The 17,316-nt window shown below is 53.1% G+C and overlaps 1 protein-coding gene across 1 annotated transcript; it reads right to left on the bottom strand.

Moving 5' to 3' along the window:
- Positions 1–5,897: 5,897 nt before the first annotated feature.
- On the bottom strand, positions 5,898–13,628 carry ZP3 (zona pellucida glycoprotein 3). The gene is made up of 8 exons (XM_006057133.4): positions 13,283–13,628; positions 11,300–11,418; positions 10,360–10,463; positions 10,102–10,279; positions 9,889–10,006; positions 7,153–7,244; positions 6,894–7,021; positions 5,898–6,126 (listed from the first exon to the last, which is right to left on the bottom strand). The coding sequence occupies exons 1-8, from the start codon at positions 13,589–13,591 to the stop codon at positions 5,912–5,914; spliced, it is 1,263 nt and encodes a 420-aa protein (XP_006057195.2). The 5' UTR covers positions 13,592–13,628; the 3' UTR covers positions 5,898–5,911.
- Positions 13,629–17,316: the final 3,688 nt, after the last annotated feature.

The raw sequence follows: 17,316 nt of genomic DNA on the forward strand, positions 1-17,316 counted from the left end.
CTAAGAGCCCAATGCCATGGGGTGTGGCCAAAAGAAATAAAATAGCCTAAAAATAAATTAATTAATGGTCGGACTTCCCTTGTGGTCCAGTCGTCAAGACTCTGACCGTCTACTCCGGGAGGCAACCAGTTCAACCCCTGGCAGGGAACTAAGATCTCACATGTCAAGTGATGTGGCCAAAAAAATAAAGTCCTTCAACTCCACTCCAGGTGTCAGTGTTTACTACTTCTGAAAGCTCCAACCCTGGAATCAGCCTCCAGCTCACCCTGGAGCAAGAAAAGATCAACGTAAACCTGGGAAAAGGCAAGACAGTAGAGCCCAGGGATGCTGCTGAGGGGATCAAGCCCTTTCTGATGTTTTGCTTGGGAAGGCAGAATTTTGTTGCCTGGTGCCTCAGCTAATTGGCCTCCATCTGATACTCCGGAGGGCTTGTGTGATTAGAAGCCACAGCTGCCTTGCTCATTATTTCTGATTAATAGGCAGCACTTGGCATCTCTGGGCAATGGTGCAGGCTCAGGATCCAGGTGTGATCTACACAGCCTACAAGAGCATGATGGCTTTGCAGCCCTGAGGTGGGAAGCTGTCTCCACCGAAAGCATTGTCTTATGTAAGTCCCAGTCCCTTGGAACACGATTTGATGAACTGCTTTGTCCTTGCTACTTCCCTTGCTGCCAGTCTGAAATAACTAATGTGTACTCAGAGTTAATACATTGGAGATGTTTGTTTTAAATCAAAGCAATCACACTTGACCTCTGGCCCCCGTTCCACAGTTATTGTTTTGATTATAAAGTAATGCTCTGGCACCCTAGTGTCAGAAAGAGAAAAAGAGAAAAGAGAGAAAGAAAACAGAGAGAGAGAGATCGAACAGGCCCAAAATCGACTCACTTGTGCTAAGCCCCACAACAGCAAACCAAGACTTAATAACTAATTGCAGTTTCAGCCTCTCCCAGGAAAATAATCCTTTAACCAGCCTCTCATTTAACCAGTCAATCTGGAATTACCTAGCAAGTACCAGTGGTGGTTCAGATGGTAAAGAATCTGCCTGCAACGCAGGAGACCCTGGTTTGATCCCTGGATCGGGAAGATCCCCTGGAGAAGGGAATGGCAAGATCAGGCTTCCCATTGATCTCCAGAATCCTGGCTACCGACTCCAGTATTCTTGCCTGGAGAATCCCATGAACAGAGGAGCCTGGTGGGCTACAGTCCTTGGGGTCCCAAAGAGTTGGACACAACTGAATGACGAACACGCACGTATCAGTGAAGTGATTCGCCCCATAGACACTTTGTGCCCCATAATAGGAGGGTAACTTTCCCTGAAATAACCCACTCTGCTCAAAACTTCCTCTTCCCACCCTCTTCTGCCTATAAAAGGCTTTCATTTTGTACAGCTGTTTGGAGGTCCTTTCTATTTGCTAGACGGAGTGCTGCCTAACTCATGAATTGTTGAATGAAGCCAATAAGGTCTTTAAATTTACTCAGTTGAATTTTGTTTTTTACATTCATTTGGGATCTTGAGTTACCCGAGAGAAGGGATCAGGGACTTCTCTGGCAGTCCAGTTGTTAAGACTCTGAGCTTCCACTTCTGTGGGCATGGGTTCAATCCCTGGTCAGGGAACTTAGGATTCCACATGCCATACAGTGCAGCCAAAGGGAAAAAAGATAAAGAGAAGGGATCCACTGTGATGTGTGGACAAACTCAGGTGCCCTAGCCTGAAGGCTGAGGGCAGGTGGTCCCTTGGTAGACAGTGGGTTATCTTTCTGGTGATATCCTACCTCCTCCTGAAAATTTCCATTAGCCCTTAGGAGTTGCTCAGAATCTATTGGGAAAAAAAATACGTGATAAATCTCACACCTGTCAGGAAAAATTGTAGAAGGCGTTGAAAGTGAAATGAAAGTCACTCAATTGTGTCCCACTCTGTGCAACCCCATGAACTGTAGCCCGCCAGGCTCCTCTCTCCATGGGATTCTTCAGGGAAGAATACTGGAGTGGGTAATCATTCCCTTCTCCAGGAGATCTTCCCTGACCCAGGGATTGAACTTGGGTCTTCTGTATTACAGGCAGATTCTTTGCTGTCTGAGCCACCAGGGAAGCCCCCAAAAGACCTTGAAATAGGCAGAAAGTTAATCTGAAAAGGTGTTAGAAAACGCTCGGTTACCTGATTCTTTGAATCTGTGCCTTTCCTTTTACAAAACCGATAGTAATACAAATAACTCTTATCCAGAGGGATGTTATTGACTTCTGTCTGTGGAAGCCATTTTTGCCTCTATCAGCAAATTCATGTCTGCATTCCTGCTTGCCTTTGTAAATCTGTTTTTTTTTTTAATTCTCTTTTGTTTTCTTTTTCTTTTTTTCCTGATTCTCTTTTGAACCACTTTTTTACGTCTTGCACTTACCCTCAATGAATGAGTTAAAACAAGATCTTCGACACTTTTTTATTTTACATTTGTGGTATCATGATTTTTTTCTTTATTGTTCTTTAACATACCTCATATCGCCCTTTTCCCCCTGGCTATCAGGAAGGCAAAAATTTAAGATTAAGTGGTCTTATTTTTCTAAATGTTTTACCAGCAGGGAATGCCTGTGGGCTGGGGCTGCAGGCTGGTCCAGGCAACAGTGTGTGGGATTTCCCAAAAGGGCAAGCAAGGGGCAGCTGGAGCCCCCAGAATGTGCTACGCGTGACTTTGGGTGAAGTTTTAAACCTTCAAACTGTTGATTCACCCAGGGTTTCCCAGCATATAATAGGATGCTTCCCCAAACAAACACCAGGGACCTGCGTGCCTGCCACTTTCCTCCCTTTCCCAAGGAAGCTCCACCTTGAGGCGGGCAGGCAGGGTCCTCTGACATTACTGCTGGAGGCCAGTGTCTCCGCTCACTGAGCTGAGGCCCCCCGGGAACTGCCTGGGGCTGACACTCAGGGTCACATCCTCAGCACACTTCCTCCCCACACCAGACCCAGCCACTTCCTCTGAGGACAACAGAAGCTGAATGAGAGATGAGTTCCTGAGATGTTGCAATACCCGGGACCATGAGGACAAGTAACCCGTAGGTGTCTGCGGCAGGGACAGCCCCCCAGGGGTCCTGGGAGTAATCTTTCTGGAGAACAGCTCTGAATGCACACTGCGTTCCAAGCGTCACGTGAATCCTTCCCATAACCCTGAAGTTGAGAGCTCCCCTACCTGAAACAAGATAAAGCTTAGCAGGAGGAAGCGGGCTCAGGCAGGGGTGGAGCTAGGTGGAATGTGAGACCGGTCGCCTGGCCCAGGGGTCCTGACCAGGATTCCAGCAATGCACTGTTAATCTGCAGACAGTGCCATCTTACAGATGAAGGGAACTGCCAACCTGACCATGGCCGGCTTTCTGTCTGCCCCCGGACTGTACTCCGCTGCTCAGTTGATCTCCCCAACAGGGATAGTCCATCCATGGCACTCGGCCCTTCGGTGGCTCTTCTTCCTGTCATCAGCCCTACATGGCCTCCCTCTCTACTCTCCCCCTTACTGGACATCCAGGCCCTCCAATCCATCAGAGCCCATGCTCTCCCTGTCCTCTCTTCCCTTCATACCCACCTCCCCATTTTGCCCGGCTAGGACCTGCTTGATCTTTGAGGGTTTACTCCAGGATCACCACCTCCAGGAAGCCCACCCTTCCTACTCCAAGTCTCTTTTCCCCTTATATAGCATACCTGATAGAAAGGGAGGCAGATTCCTTCTTGAGGTAAATCCCTTGGCCCAGAATCAGCTGGGGATTTTGTTGAGACGCAGAGTCTTAGGTCTGGAATGGGGTCCCAAACTCTGCCTTTCCCACAATCCCCAGGTGATGCCCAGTGGTGTTTATAAAAAACAAAACAAAACAAGAAAAACACATGAACTTCATTGGTGGTACAGTCATTAAGAATCTGTGTGTCAATGCAGGGAACACGGGCTCAATCCTTGGTCCAGAAGATTCCACATGCTGTGGAGCAGCTAAGCCCGTGTGCCCTAACTACTGAGCCTTCACGCGGCAGCTACTGAAGCCCGCGCTCCACAAAAAGAGAAGCCACTGCAATGAGAAGCCCATGCACTCCAACTAGAGAGTAGCCCTCTGCTGGCACAGGTAGAGAAAGCCTGTGTGCAGTGATGAAGACCCAGTGCAACCAAAAACAAATTTTTAAAAACCCTGAAAGAAAACCAACAAGAGAGGAGCAAGGATCTAGGCCTTCCTCTACTTCTGAGACCCAGAATCACAAACTCTTGCTCTTAATGTTTTTAAGTGCCATTGGCTCCAATCAGTTTATGCCTCAATAGCCCTGCCCAGCTGGAACCAGCCCCATGTGGCCCCCAAGGGTGCTCAGGGCTCACAGCAGGTGACTAGCAAGGCTGGGATTCCACAGTGATCTTCACCCAGTGAGGAGTCACAGCTGGGGACGAGGTTGGAGGCAGCTAAGGGCCAGTGCAAGGTAGGGACATCACAGCCCTCAGCAGAAAGAGCATGGCCACCTCCCCTGGAGAGGGGCCACAAGCTTCCTGGGCGCCCTTCTCTTGCTGAGCAGCCCTAGAGGCGGTGGCCCGTGAAGGGAGTGAGGAAAGCGGGGGAGGCGGAGAGGCAGCTCCTGTCCATCACAGGAAGCCCTGAAGCACCCACAGCTAGTGGCTAGATGCTTGCTCCTTGGAGGAAAAGCTATGACCAACCTAGACAGCGTATTAAAAAGCAGAGACATTGCTTTGCCAACAAAGGTCCGTCTAGTGAAAGCTTTGGTTTTTCCAGTGGTCATGTATGGATGTGAGAGTTGGACTATAAAGAAAGCTGAGCACCTAAGAATTGATGCTTTTGAACTGTGGCATTGGAGAAGACTCTTGGGAGTCCCTTGGACTGCAAGGAGATCCAACCAATCCATCCTAAAGGAAATCAATCCTGTATATTCATTGGAAGGACTGATGCTGAAGGTCCAATACTTTGGCCACCTGATGCGAGGAACTGACTCATTAGAAAAGACCCTGATGCTGGGAAAGATTGAAGGCAGGAGGAGAAGGGGACAACAGAAGATGAGACGGTTGGATGGCATCACCAACTCAATGGACATGAGTTTGAGCAAGCTCCGGGAGTTGGTGATGGACAGGGAGGCCTGGCATACCGCAGTCCATGGGATCGCAGAGTTGGACACGACTGAGTGACTGAAGTGAACCGAGACCACAGCACCCCCACATCCCAGCGGGGCTCCTCTACAGCAGCTTCAGCTCTCAAGATGAGCTCTGCCCTCTGCCATCACCTATGGCCTTCGAGCTTCTAGCCCACAGACTTGTGGCTTTCTGTCAGCCACCACTAGAGAAAGAGACTAGAAGTCCTTTCCTCCTTGCCCCTACTCCTTGCACCAGATCCACGAGGCCCAGAGCCAGGACCCTCTGCCAGCCTAGAAGTGGGGCAGGGCCCACCCCACTTCAGCCCCCAACATCTCTCATTTTGGGTTCACTGGAGACACGGGGTTATAATTGCCCCTGAACAAGCGAGCCTTGGCCCAAGGAAGGACGCGTTGCCCAAAGCCAGGAAACAGGCTTGTCTTCACCAACAATCCTGGCCTCTCTCTTTGTTTACTCGCCAAGTTGTGTTAGACTCTTTGCAACCCCATGAACTGTAGCCTGCCATGCTCCTCTGTCTCTGGGATTCTCCAGGTGAGAATACTGGAATGGACAGCCATACCCTCCCCTCCAGGGGATCTTCCCAACCCAGGGATTGAACTCTCATCTCCTGCATTGGCAGGCGGAGTCTTTACCACTGAACCACCAGACAAGCCCATACAGATTCACTAAAGACTCAGTGGTACTTTGATTTCACTGTTTGAACCCATGACTCGGTTATTGTCTGCTCTCTGCCCCTACACAGCCACTCCCAATTCACCCCCATCTAGTCACTGCTCCACACCGAGTTCACTTTCTTATTTTATTGGGAAGCAGACACAGGGCACATGGGGTGAGAAGCAGCCCGACGCCTCCCAGTGAGACCCAGGACAATGGCAGCCAGAGTCAAGGTCACAGTAGCCAGGCCTAAGCCCAGCATCACCAGAGGGGGAGAGGAGGTGGGCCCTTCCACGCCACGGTCAATCATCTTCCCCAGGAAGATCAACGGCCCCACGGTGACATCTGCTTCCTCCGTCACTGAAAGACAAGACATCCGAGGGTTACCCGAGTCCCCAAGCCAGGAATCGGGTGAGGGGTTTGTTCTGCTCAACGGGCTGAACCGGTAGGTTTAGTTCTAGCTGCTGCATTAGTCTCCCGGACCCAGGATTATGGGCTGCCCTGGTGGCTCTGCAGTGAAGAATCTCTAGCCAACGCAGGAGACATGGGTTCAATCCTTGGGTTAGGAAGACCCCCTGGAGGAAGGCACAGCTACCCACTCCAGTATTCTTGCCTGGGAAATCCCATGGACAGAGGAGCCTGGCGGGCTATTGTCCATGGGGTTGCAAAGAGTTGGACACGACTGAGAAACTTAATAACCCCCTGACTGTGTCAGGATCCCAGGATGACTGCAGAATGGCCCTGGCCAACATCAGGTGGGGGCTTGGAACCTCTGCCACTTAGCTCTGAGATGGTATCCCCTAGAAATGCATGTTAAGTCCCTTCAGTAGGGTTTGACTCTTTGGGAGCCCATGGACTATAGCCCGCCAGGCTCCTCTGCCCAAGGGTTCTCCAGGCAAGAATACTGGAGTGGGTTGCCATGCCCTTCTCCAGGGGATCTTCCCCCACCCAGGGATAGAATCCATATCATTTATGTCTCTTGCTTTGGCAGGCAGTTTCTTTACCATTAGCACCACCCAGGAAGCCATCCCCTAGGGCTAAGCAGCTTTAAATGGGGAACAAGAAAAGGACTGTCACCCTAAGGCAACAGCTGGTGCCTCTGAGGGGAGGGACCTCCCGAGACCTACCGTGCCTGCGACTTCGGGGAACAGGCCTGCCCTCCCGGTGGGACAGCCTCATGGAACGGCCTGAAATGCCGCAGCGCCCCTTGCTACAGCATCGGCAGATGTCAGTGGGGCCTTCAACCGGGGACCACCTGCGAGTGAAATACAGGAAGTTAGACAGCTGTGCTGCCTGCAGGAAGCAGTTTGCTAATAGTGAGCACATTGGGGAAAAATCAGCATGAGCAAGGGTGGCTGGTCTTCCACCCCAGTCTGGTCTCCTTACCTGTTGGAGGACTTGCTGAAGGAACAGGCTTTGTTTAGTTGGTCCGGGACTCGGTCAACCGGAGTGACCTTCAGGTGGCAGGTGATATATATCTGGAAATAAGAGCAGCTATTACCAAAGTTCTAGGCAGCTCAGTGACTGGTAAGCCAGTTCTACAATAACCCTTAGCCTTTGAGGCGGGGGAAGCCCACTTTAGAGACAAGAGGATGCAGATTCAGAGATCAGCTTGCCTACAAGTCCAGAGCAAGTTGCAAATTGGATTCTGAATTAGAACCCAACCCATCAGCTTTATTCCTAGACTCTCTCACACTTCTCCAATCTCAGCTGTGTCTCACCCCCAGGGCCTCATTAAATCAAAACCTTAGGAACAGGGAATCAAGCCCAGTGGGAACAAAATCCAACTTGGCTGCTGGAATGGGAGGAATTTTGACAAGACCAGAGCTCAGGTCAGCCCAGGGCCTACTTGGTAGAGGGATCCACAACCAGAGGTCCCCCTCATACTCTGGGGGTCCCACACCCCACACACGCCCTGCCAAGGCACTTGACCACCAGCTACCTGTCCTGAAGCCTTCGGCGTACAGAACCACAAGCTGTGGCCACCATCTAGTGGCTGAATGCACCAGCAGGGAAACCCTTTCGGAAACTTGAATCAGCCAGGCTGCACTCCCGATTGTCTGACTCCACCCCTTCTCACAACCCAGAGAAGCGCTTCCTGGTCCTTTAGCATCCCTATTCCAGGAAGGGAACTGCCTTGAGCCTCAGCTTCTTCCCAGATGATGCTAACTGGGGCCTCAGATCCCCGGAGCGGTTCCTCATTAGCTGTTGAGTAAGAGTCCATCTCCCCTGTACTCGAGCCACAGCTGGCCCAGCCACCTGCCCACCTTTGAGGGAGAGCTCTCCCAGAGTTCAGGCTGCCTTCCCTTGATCAGGATCCTCCTCTGGTCTTTAGGTACCATCCCATCTTCAGATATGCAGATGCTGCCTCAGGTGTCGCCCGTGATGGCCAGCACCTGTGTGAAGCCTCGTCTCCTTCCACTGGACCACCTGTGAGGTCAACACCCTACCCCAACAGAATCTTCTACCTTAAGACCCACAAGGTCATCGATATGGGGACTAGGACCCTTCCCTCATCTCGTCTTTCTCCCCAGCCCCATTCAAACACACGACCTGCGATTACAAAGCTTCAGGACAACACCCAGTAGCTTCGGTTGCACCTTTCATCACCGGCTGTAGCAAAGCACTCCTGTTCTCAGGCGAGGTGAAGTAGCATCTGTGTGCTCATCTACAAATTTCCCATTGCTCGCCTCTCAATGCCACCCAGCCACGTAGGCCTCTGGCTCAGTGCTCTGTAAGCCTAGCTGCTTGTTAGAGAACTTAAGTGGTTTTTGATGCATTTGTAAATAGAGACCAGTGACTAGGCATGGCATAAAACACTAACAGAACCTAGATGGTAGGTACGTAGCTATTTGCTTTGAAATCCTTTCTCCACATATTTGCAGGTTTTAATGGAATGGGAAAGTTCATGTCAGACCCTACCCCAGTTGAGTGAAAATATATGGGCTGATTAAATCAGTATTTTGATGATCTTTCCAGGTGGTTAGTGCAAGAGCCAGAGCTGGAAATCCTTGCTTTAATCACTGTTCCTTCCTGACCAGCTATCCCGAATTCCCATCCTTCCATTCCTATCTCAGGAAAATGCACTTAAGAGCTGCTTGAGGGCTTCCCTGGTGGTGCAGCGGTTAAGAATCTACCTGCTAATGCAGGGGACACGGGTTTGATCCCTGGTCGGGGAAGGTCCCACACGCTGCGGGGCAACCAAGCCGGTGTGCCGCAACTACCGAGCCCCCTACTCTAGAGCCCACAACGAAGACCCAGCACAGCCAAAAATAAAATATTTGAAAAATAAAAGCGTCTTGGTTTGTAAGATTCTACCAGCACTTTCTGGCTAGCTGCCAGTCCCACCTATTCTTCCTGCCACGGTCATCACATGGGGTCCAAATTTTAGCTCCCTCCCGCCTCGCCCCCTTTAGTGTCAAGCTGAGCTTCCTAGCTTAGTGGTTCATCAACAGCACCTGAAGACTTGTTAGGAATGCAGGTGCCAGGCTCCACTCCAGGTCTATGGAACCAAACCCTGGAGGGTATGGGCTCAGTGATCTAGTTCAACCCACCAGGTGATGCTGGTAAACCAGGGTTCAAGCAGCCACTGATCTAGCCTATGTTCGAGTTTGAGAGGCTAACTAGTATGAAAAGTTCGTACCTGCTTCCCTTGCCCCTTCTAGAAATCCTCCAGAAAGGCTGCCACCTGCTCTGATGAACTCCTTTACTCAGCCCATCTGGGTTCCAGTCCTGCTGACCTTGGTGAGGATAATGTCAGTGACCTGGTCACCAGATATTGCATTGCTGATGCAGTATCAGCATCTGATGTGAACTGTCAGCTGAGTCTCCTGGGTTCCAGCTCTACCTTGTTCCGTTTCCAGGATCCCTGACTCATTCCATCCTTCGTGGATTTTCTCACTCCAACCCACATAGATTTTCTACCCCTCTCTTAAGGCCTATGTGTTCCCAAAGATCTCACTGGAGATCATGGCTTTATCTACTTGCTAAGTTACTAGGATAGGGCAGAACTAATCAGATCACTGCTTAAGGGAACAGCTCGTGAGTGACCGCACCAGCTTAGGAAGCCTGGTCCGCCTGACCCTAAGAGTTCAGGCTTATTCCAGGCTATTAAGCCATTACCATGTTTCTGGAGTCATTAGCAAAATGGAACATGTCCACTGTGAACTGGAGGATCTCCGGTCTGGGTCTGGGTGCTTTGAAAGCAGACGAGGCATCGGTGAGACCATCAACGAGACAACTTTGAAGAGAACAAGTAAAACACAGTTAGAGATAGAGGAAGGTGACACAGGTCACATCCCAGAAGGGTCTCCTGGAGAGGCAGGCCAGCCTCACCCGTGGAAGTCCACAATGGTGTGGTAAGGGGAGGTGCTCCAGTCAGGCGTCAGCGTGGCCACGCAGTGGTCCACGAACAGCCGCAGGGGCACGTGGCTGCCGGTGTGGACTTGGGCCTGGAGGTGGGCTCTGTCTCCCAGCTGGAAGGTGGGCGTCATCTTCTCGGCGCTCCAGTTCTCTGCAAGGCACGCCGGGGGTGAGAGCCTGCCGGAGCTCTGCCCCCCCAACAGTTGACCCATCCCAGCCCACCTTGCTTACCCTCCATCAGGCGCAGAGAGAAAACCAGCTTCTCCTCCGAGAACACCGTGGTCCTGAATGGCACCCAGGTGGGCTGGATGGCCCAGCTACTCACATTGCCCTGCCTAGGAAGAGACGAGCAGCTGCCCACACCTGGCCTGTGGCTCTGGGCCCTACTAGAGACACTGTCCTCCTCTGGGTGTGTCTGCCCACCTGCCTGAGCACCGCCCCCCCGCATCTTGTCCGGAGAGGCCCTTCCACACATGCCTTGTTCCTTCATCGTATCAACACCATCTCCCCTCCCAGATCAGAGTCAAGTTCAAAGCCTTCCTAGACGTCCCTGATGGCTCAAAGAATCCGCCTGCAATGCAGGAGACCTGGGTTTGATTGCTGGGTTGGGAAGATCTCTTGGAGAAGGGAATGGCAACCCACTCCAGTATTCTTGCCTGGAGAACTCCATAGACAGAGGAGCCTGGTGGGCTACAGTCCATGGGGTCGCATAGAGCTGGACACGACTGAGCGACTTTTACTTTGCACTCAACCCAGCACACAGGGCCAGGCCTTGTAGTTGTAAGCCAGTCACCCGGTCCCCAACCCTTGATGCTCCAAGGTCACAGGCTCGTGCTTCGTGCTGGGGCCTCCCCCACCCTCACTCAGCTACAGAGTGCAGGTTGTGATGGTCAAGGTCAGAGCTTGGACCCCACCTCTGCCTCTACCAAGCGAGCCTTTCTGAACTGAGGGGGCGGGGCAGCCCTGCAGCTTCCCCCAGGAGGCAGCTGTGGGCCGGCCAGTTTCAGGGGCTCTGAGCAGAGGCCGCAGGGCCACGCCCACCCCCACCAGGACTGAGGGCAGCGACGACAGCCCCAGCCTTTCCTCCGTCCTCACAGCCTCACTGCCAGGTGCTACCAGGAGGCTGACATGCTTGCCGAGGGGCCTCTGGGCCAGGGGCGGCCACACAGACCTGGGGTAGTGGCACTCGATGGGGACCTCCACGCGGTTAGTCCTCAGGATGGACAGGTTTCCCGCAGGGCGGGGGTTGTGGAGCAGGAAGGTGCTGTACACCAGGGCATTGTCGGTCACCTGAGGGAAAGGAAGGGGTTAACTCTACCAGCATCATCTGCCCCAGGTGTGCCTGGCAAGGGACTGGGGGGCCGGGGCTGCTGGAAGTGGAGAGCCCACAGGCCCTGGGCTCAAAGCCCACTCACTGACCTGTGGGAGCGCCTGCACAGGCGCCCGCTTCACACCTGGTTTCACTGCAAAATAGGGACACCGCCCAGGGGGTCTGGATCAGCTCCGTGTCACCAGCAAGCAAAGCCCTGTGACCAGAGGCCTTGGGTGCGAGCTCCTGTCTCAAGCTGCTGCCCCCCACCCCGAGACACATACACTGTTTCCTTTTCCAGGGAAGGCCTGGGGGCCAAGAAAACCCCTAGGAAGAGGCTAGAAAGTTCCAGGAATTTCAACTCACTGCCACAGCGGTGACCACCTAACTCACCCTCCTCCTTCTGACTCTCACGCTCATCTCAGAGGGGGAAGCTGGCTTTGTGGCTGCCCAAGGCCGGAAGAGCACCAGCAGGTGCTGCTGGGCAATTTGCATCCCCTCCCAACACCCCCCTCCCAGTGAGCAGCTGCCCAGCCTGCCCTTATCGCTCAAACTTCAGAGGAGAGTCCTAGCTGTCCATTAGCGAGTCCCCAGGTAGAGAAGCTGCATTTTTGTGGAACCCGGTGCAAAGGGAAAATGTGGGGCTCCTTGTCCAACAGGAAAGAATGTCAGGACAGTGGAGCATCATTAAAGCAAGCATGGTGCCCGCAAGCCGCCGGAACCCCACGTGATTCTCATCTGGTGAGACCGGGCAAGCTGCCCAGCTGTGCTCCATGGTGGATCTTACAGATACTGACGTCTGCCCCCACTTCCATCCCAATTTCAGATGGAATATGGGGATGAGGAGTTCTAACCACTCCCCGGGTGACTCTGATGCCCTAAGACTGGGAGTTACTAGGTTAGGATAATTTACTTAACTCTGAGCAGCTCTGGCTTGCCTAAGCTCTCCCCAGGGAAATGAGGTCCAGGTGGCTTCAAGTCCAGCCCTAGGGACCACCCGGAGACCAGAGCCCCCAAGGAGGACTCCAGGAGCTGAACTTGCCCTGCCCCTAGCCAAACTGAGACCAGAGTCCAAGGGCCAGCTGGGTGGGGGGCGTAAGGGAGGGGAGGACAGACCCTCTGAGGGGCAGCAGGAAGTTGATCCAGGAATTGTGCACCCGCTGGGCCAGTGCCCTGGCCCTTGCTAGGAGGGCCCTCCTACCGAGGCTCTGCCCCTCCTCTTGGGGGACGATCTGGCCTGAATTACTCAGCTTTCCCCCTGCACACACACCCCCATTTGAGACTGCCCCCATAGGAGCCACACTTTGAGCCTCTTTAACCACGATGCCCTTTGACCCTGCCCTCAAACCACTTTCAACTCAAGGCTTCAAAGCCATTAACATGAATGAGGGACGCCAAAATAGTTTTTTCCTGTGATGACTTTTGGGCTTTCTGAGGTTTCAAAATTCACCTCTTCCATACAAGTTTCTAGGGCCCCATGAAAGCGCTGAATTACCTGCAGAGTAACCCATCACGCACCCCCCGCCACCCATGTTGACTGTCTTCTGGTTGCCCCCTAGGGGTTCAGAAGTCCTCAGAAATCAGAGTGGGGGTGCCCGGTCTGGTGCAAAGTCTGCCACCTCTGGTCTCCACCCCACTTCCCCAACTTTGGCACCCAGAGGCAGGAACTCCCTCACCCCAGCGCCACCAAGGCCCAGCTTCAGGTCTCAGCGGCTCCACCCACCCAGCTCCCCCTAATGAAAGGGATCCACCCTAGCCCCACCTTGCCCCCACACTCTGCATCACTGGCCCCCTCCCATGTCATCCCACCAAAGCCGGGGCTGCCGAGGTGGGGCCAAGCCTCACCTGCAAGATGTTGCCACACTCGTGCAGCCCGACCACAAACCTAACCACGCCATCCGTGTCCCCAGAGGCTAACGGCTCACAGTTGTCGGGGCCCAGGGTGAGGTCCGCAGGCCGGATGAGCTTCCCGGTGCCGAAAAGGTCTTTGTCGACCGTGACCACCAGCTTGGCCTCCTGACACTCCACCATCACTGTGGGCGGCTTCGATGGCCTGAAGCGCTCAGTTTCATCATCCCAGAAGGGCTGGGGGCTGCAGAGCTCTGTGCTTCCCCAGAGCAGAAAGCAGAGGAAGAGCCTAGAGCGTGGCCCCATGGTGCCCACAAAGCCACTCCCACCCACTGTGACTCCTGGGCAGGCACCACCCACCGTCTTATACCCCTGATGATGGCCACTCACACCTGGACCCCAAGTGCCTCTGTTCCCCAGCCAATCATGTGGGCCAGGCCCCGATGCTTAAGGTGGCCCCCCAGGCCTGCAGCATCGGCCTCACCTGGGAGCTTGTTCAAAAGGCAGACTCTGGGACTTCTCTGGTGGCCCAGTGGTTAGGAAGGTGCACTTCCACTGCAGGGGGCATGGGTTCCACCCCAGATGGGGGAACTAAGATCCTGCAAGCACTGTGGGCAGGCCAAAAGAAAGAAAGAAACTCAGACTCTCTGACACAGCCCAGGCCAACTAAGTCAGGACCTGGTCTCCCTCTCTCTCCCCAAGTGATCTGTATTCACATTAAGCTTTGAGAAGCATCAGCTGGTAGCCTGGTCAGTCAGAGCTTCTCACCCCTTCCCCTCCTTCCACCCTTTGCTGGCCTTTCCCTCATCACCTAGAGAGGGAGCTAAGAGCTACCCTGGATCCTTAGGGTGTGTGTGTTGGTTGCTCAGTCGTGTCTGACTCTTTTCAACTCCATGGACTATAGCCCACCAGTCTCCTCTGTCCATGGGCTTCTCCAGGCAAGAATACTGGGGTGGGTTGCCATTTCCTTCTCCAGGGAATCTTCCCGACTCAGGGATTGAACCCACATCTCTCACATCTCCTGCATTGGATGCGTATTCTTTCCTACTCTGCCACCTGGGAAGCCTGGATCATTGGGGAAGACCAGGAGAAAGCCCTTGACTAAGGATTGATTAAGGATGAGGAGAATTTTATCAGAGATGGAAGCTCTTTCCAAGCAGAGAAACCATGGTATCATTAGGAGACCAGGGAATGTTGTGGGATGTTGCCCAACTTTATTTTTTTTATAAGATTGCATTTTTCGATATTTATTTATTTGGCTGCACCAGGTCTTGGTTGTGGCACATGGGATCTTTAGTTGTGCCATACAGGATCTAGTTCCCTGACCAGGGATCGAACCTGGGCCCCCTGTATTGGTAGCATGGCGTCTTAGCCACTGGACCACCAGGAAGTCCTTACTGCTCAACTGCATAGGAGGTAACAGGGAAGGGCAGTTCAGGCAGAGGGATCTGTGTGAACAGAGGTGTAGACAGGACACTGGGTAGACCCGAGGGAAAATCTCAGGAACTCAGAGTTGCTGGAGCCTCAGGTCCCTAGGGGCCAGAGTGATAGTTTAGGGGGCTGAGGGGCAGGATCCTGAAGGTGCTGGGCTGAGATGCTGGACTTTGCTCTTGGTGGGGGAGAGGCAGGGTGGGGAAGATGAGTGATCTGGCCAGCTCTAGTTGGGGAGGGGTAGGTCTGAAGACAAGAGTCAGGCGGGCTACTGCGCCGGTCCTGGTTGGGAGGTGGAGAAGGACTGACAGACAGCGTGAGCCCTTCCTCACGGCCTACTCCTTGCCAGGCCTGGGTGAGATTCCTTCAAGAGGAGAGAAAGAACTCAAAATAGTCACGGCGTTAAATTCCTAGGGGCAGAAGTGATACCAAGCAGGGCGCTGTGGGGCTCCTGGACAGAAAGGCTTTGTGTGTCCCCCATTTCTTTGATTTCAGGAGACAGCCTTCATTCAGCCCCCATCCCCTTCCCTGGGTTCCAGTGGGCAGATTCAAGCACTTGTTAATTAGGGAAGGGAGGGGATTTGAGACCAGGGAGAAACAGTCAAGAGCAGCCTTGGGGCAAGGTGCCCTTTCCCCATGAATGGGTACACACAACAATATCTTTGAGCTATTTTGCAGATACTGAAAGCCCCTCCAGGTGGGAGAAGTTAACGATTATCAACGATTGTGGGTGTGCTGCCCACAAGCATGTAGACCCCAGACCATTTGGACCTGAAGGTTGATGATGCTGACTCCTACTTGCCTCACCAACCCAAGAAGAATGTCCACAAGCTGATCATGCCCGCTTTGAACAATTACTATAAAACTTCTCACTGTCTTCTCCAAGAGGGGGGACACACGGTTTTGAGGGCATTAGCCCACTGTGTCCCCCTTTGTCTGGAAAAGTAACAAAGTTATCCTGTTCCCCCTCACCCAGAACTCTGCCTCTGCGATCTGATCCAGCACTGGTGTAGAGAGAAGCTGAGCTTTCGGCACCAGAAATGCAGGCGTGCGTGCTGAGTCGCTTCAGTCCGACCCTTTGCAACCCCATGGGCTGTAGCCCGCAAGGCTCCTCTGTCCATGGGATTCTCCAGGTGAGAATACTGGAGTGGGTTGCCATGCCCTCCTCCAGGGGATCTTCCCGACCCAGGGATGGAACCGGCCAGCGTCTCATGTCTCTGCATTGGCAGGTGGTTTCTTTACCACCAGAAGTGTGTACTCTTGTAAATGCTTGCTTCTAATTCTCTAGTGGCTCAGATGGTAAAGAATCTGAGCTACAGTCCACGGGGTCGCAAAAAGTCTGACACGACCAAGGGACTAACACTAACTGAAGGGATTGAACCATACGTAAGTTGCTTAAGAATATACTTGCTTGGTGTGTTTTGTTTTTGTGTTAATAAACTTGTTATTTTGTTAATAAACGTGTGTGTTTTTGTTAATAAACATGTGGGAAAATAAATGAAGGGGAGAGATTACCCTCACCACTTCCTTTGACTTGATCAACACAGGTGGGGGTGTGGTGGGAGGAAGCCGGCAGAGAGAAGCAGATGGAAGTTCAGGCTCCAAGCTTGCCTGGGTGGCCTGCCCACCACAGCAGAAACCACCTGGGTTTCCTGCCTAGCAGGCCCACAGGCAGAGAGCCAGCTGTGGCCTAAGGTCCCCGAGGCACAGCCAGCCGGAGAGACTGTGTCCTCTGCTGCGAAAGGGACCCCTCAGTCCCACAGCTGTGTTCTCGGATTGTGCTGGGAGTAGGGTGGGGTTGACTGGGGATGAGCGGCCAGGGAGGGCATCCCTGAAGCCATCAGCGCCTCTCCACCTTGGAGTTAACCCCCCTTAGAGGGCTTCCCTGGAGAAGGCAATGGCACCCCACTCCAGTACTCTTGCCTGGAAAATCCCATGGATGGAGGAGCCTGGAAGGCTGTAGTCCATGGGGTCGCTGAGGGTCGGACATGACTCAGCGACTTCACTTTCACTTTTCACTTTCATGCATTGGAGAAGGAAATGGCAACCCACTCCAGTGTTCTTGCCTGGAGAATCCCAGGGGCGGGGGGATCCTGGCGGGCTGCCATCTATGGGGTCGCACAGAGTAGGACACTAGTGAAGTGACTTAGCAGCAGCAGCAGAGGGCTTCCCTGGTGGCTCAGATGGTAAAGAATTCTTCTGCAATGCGGGAGTCCTGGGTTCGATGCCTGGGTCTGGAAGATCCCCTGGAGGAGGGCATGGCAACCCACTCTAGTATTCTTGCCTGGAGAATCCCCATGGACAGAGGAGCTTGGAGGGCTACAGTCCATGGGGGTCACAGAGTTGGACAAGACTGAGCAACTAAGCATATCATAGCATGGAGGGCTTCAGGGGAAAAATAGATAAGAATCGGTGAGGGTAGGGGGAGTCTGGGTGAGAGTCTATATGCACACGGGTGGTGGTGAGCATGTGTATTCCCGTTTTTCAGAACAAGGACCAGAGACAGCACCCCTGGGAGCATGGCCAGTCCAGCCCCCACACACCAACCCAGACCAGATTCTGGATCTTTTATATTTTTTCTCAGAAGTGCTGCCCCCTGG

Source organism: Bubalus bubalis, chromosome 24 (assembly GCF_019923935.1).
Source record: "Bubalus bubalis isolate 160015118507 breed Murrah chromosome 24, NDDB_SH_1, whole genome shotgun sequence".
Lineage (NCBI taxonomy): Eukaryota > Metazoa > Chordata > Mammalia > Artiodactyla > Bovidae > Bubalus > Bubalus bubalis.

What these genes read in the sequence shown, in the direction of transcription:
- ZP3 (XM_006057133.4), bottom strand. Translation starts at nt 13,591, where the DNA reads ATGGGGCCACGCTCTAGGCTCTTCCTCTGCTTTCTGCTCTGGGGAAGC. An exon ending in AGTGTGGCAACATCTTGCAG is followed by an intron (nt 11,419 to 13,282) that starts GTGAGGCTTGGC and finishes CCTTTCCCTCAG; the next exon opens with GTGACCGACAATGCCCTGGT. An exon ending in ACCATTGTGGACTTCCACGG is followed by an intron (nt 10,007 to 10,101) that starts GTGAGGCTGGCC and finishes TTCTCTTCAAAG; the next exon opens with TTGTCTCGTTGATGGTCTCA.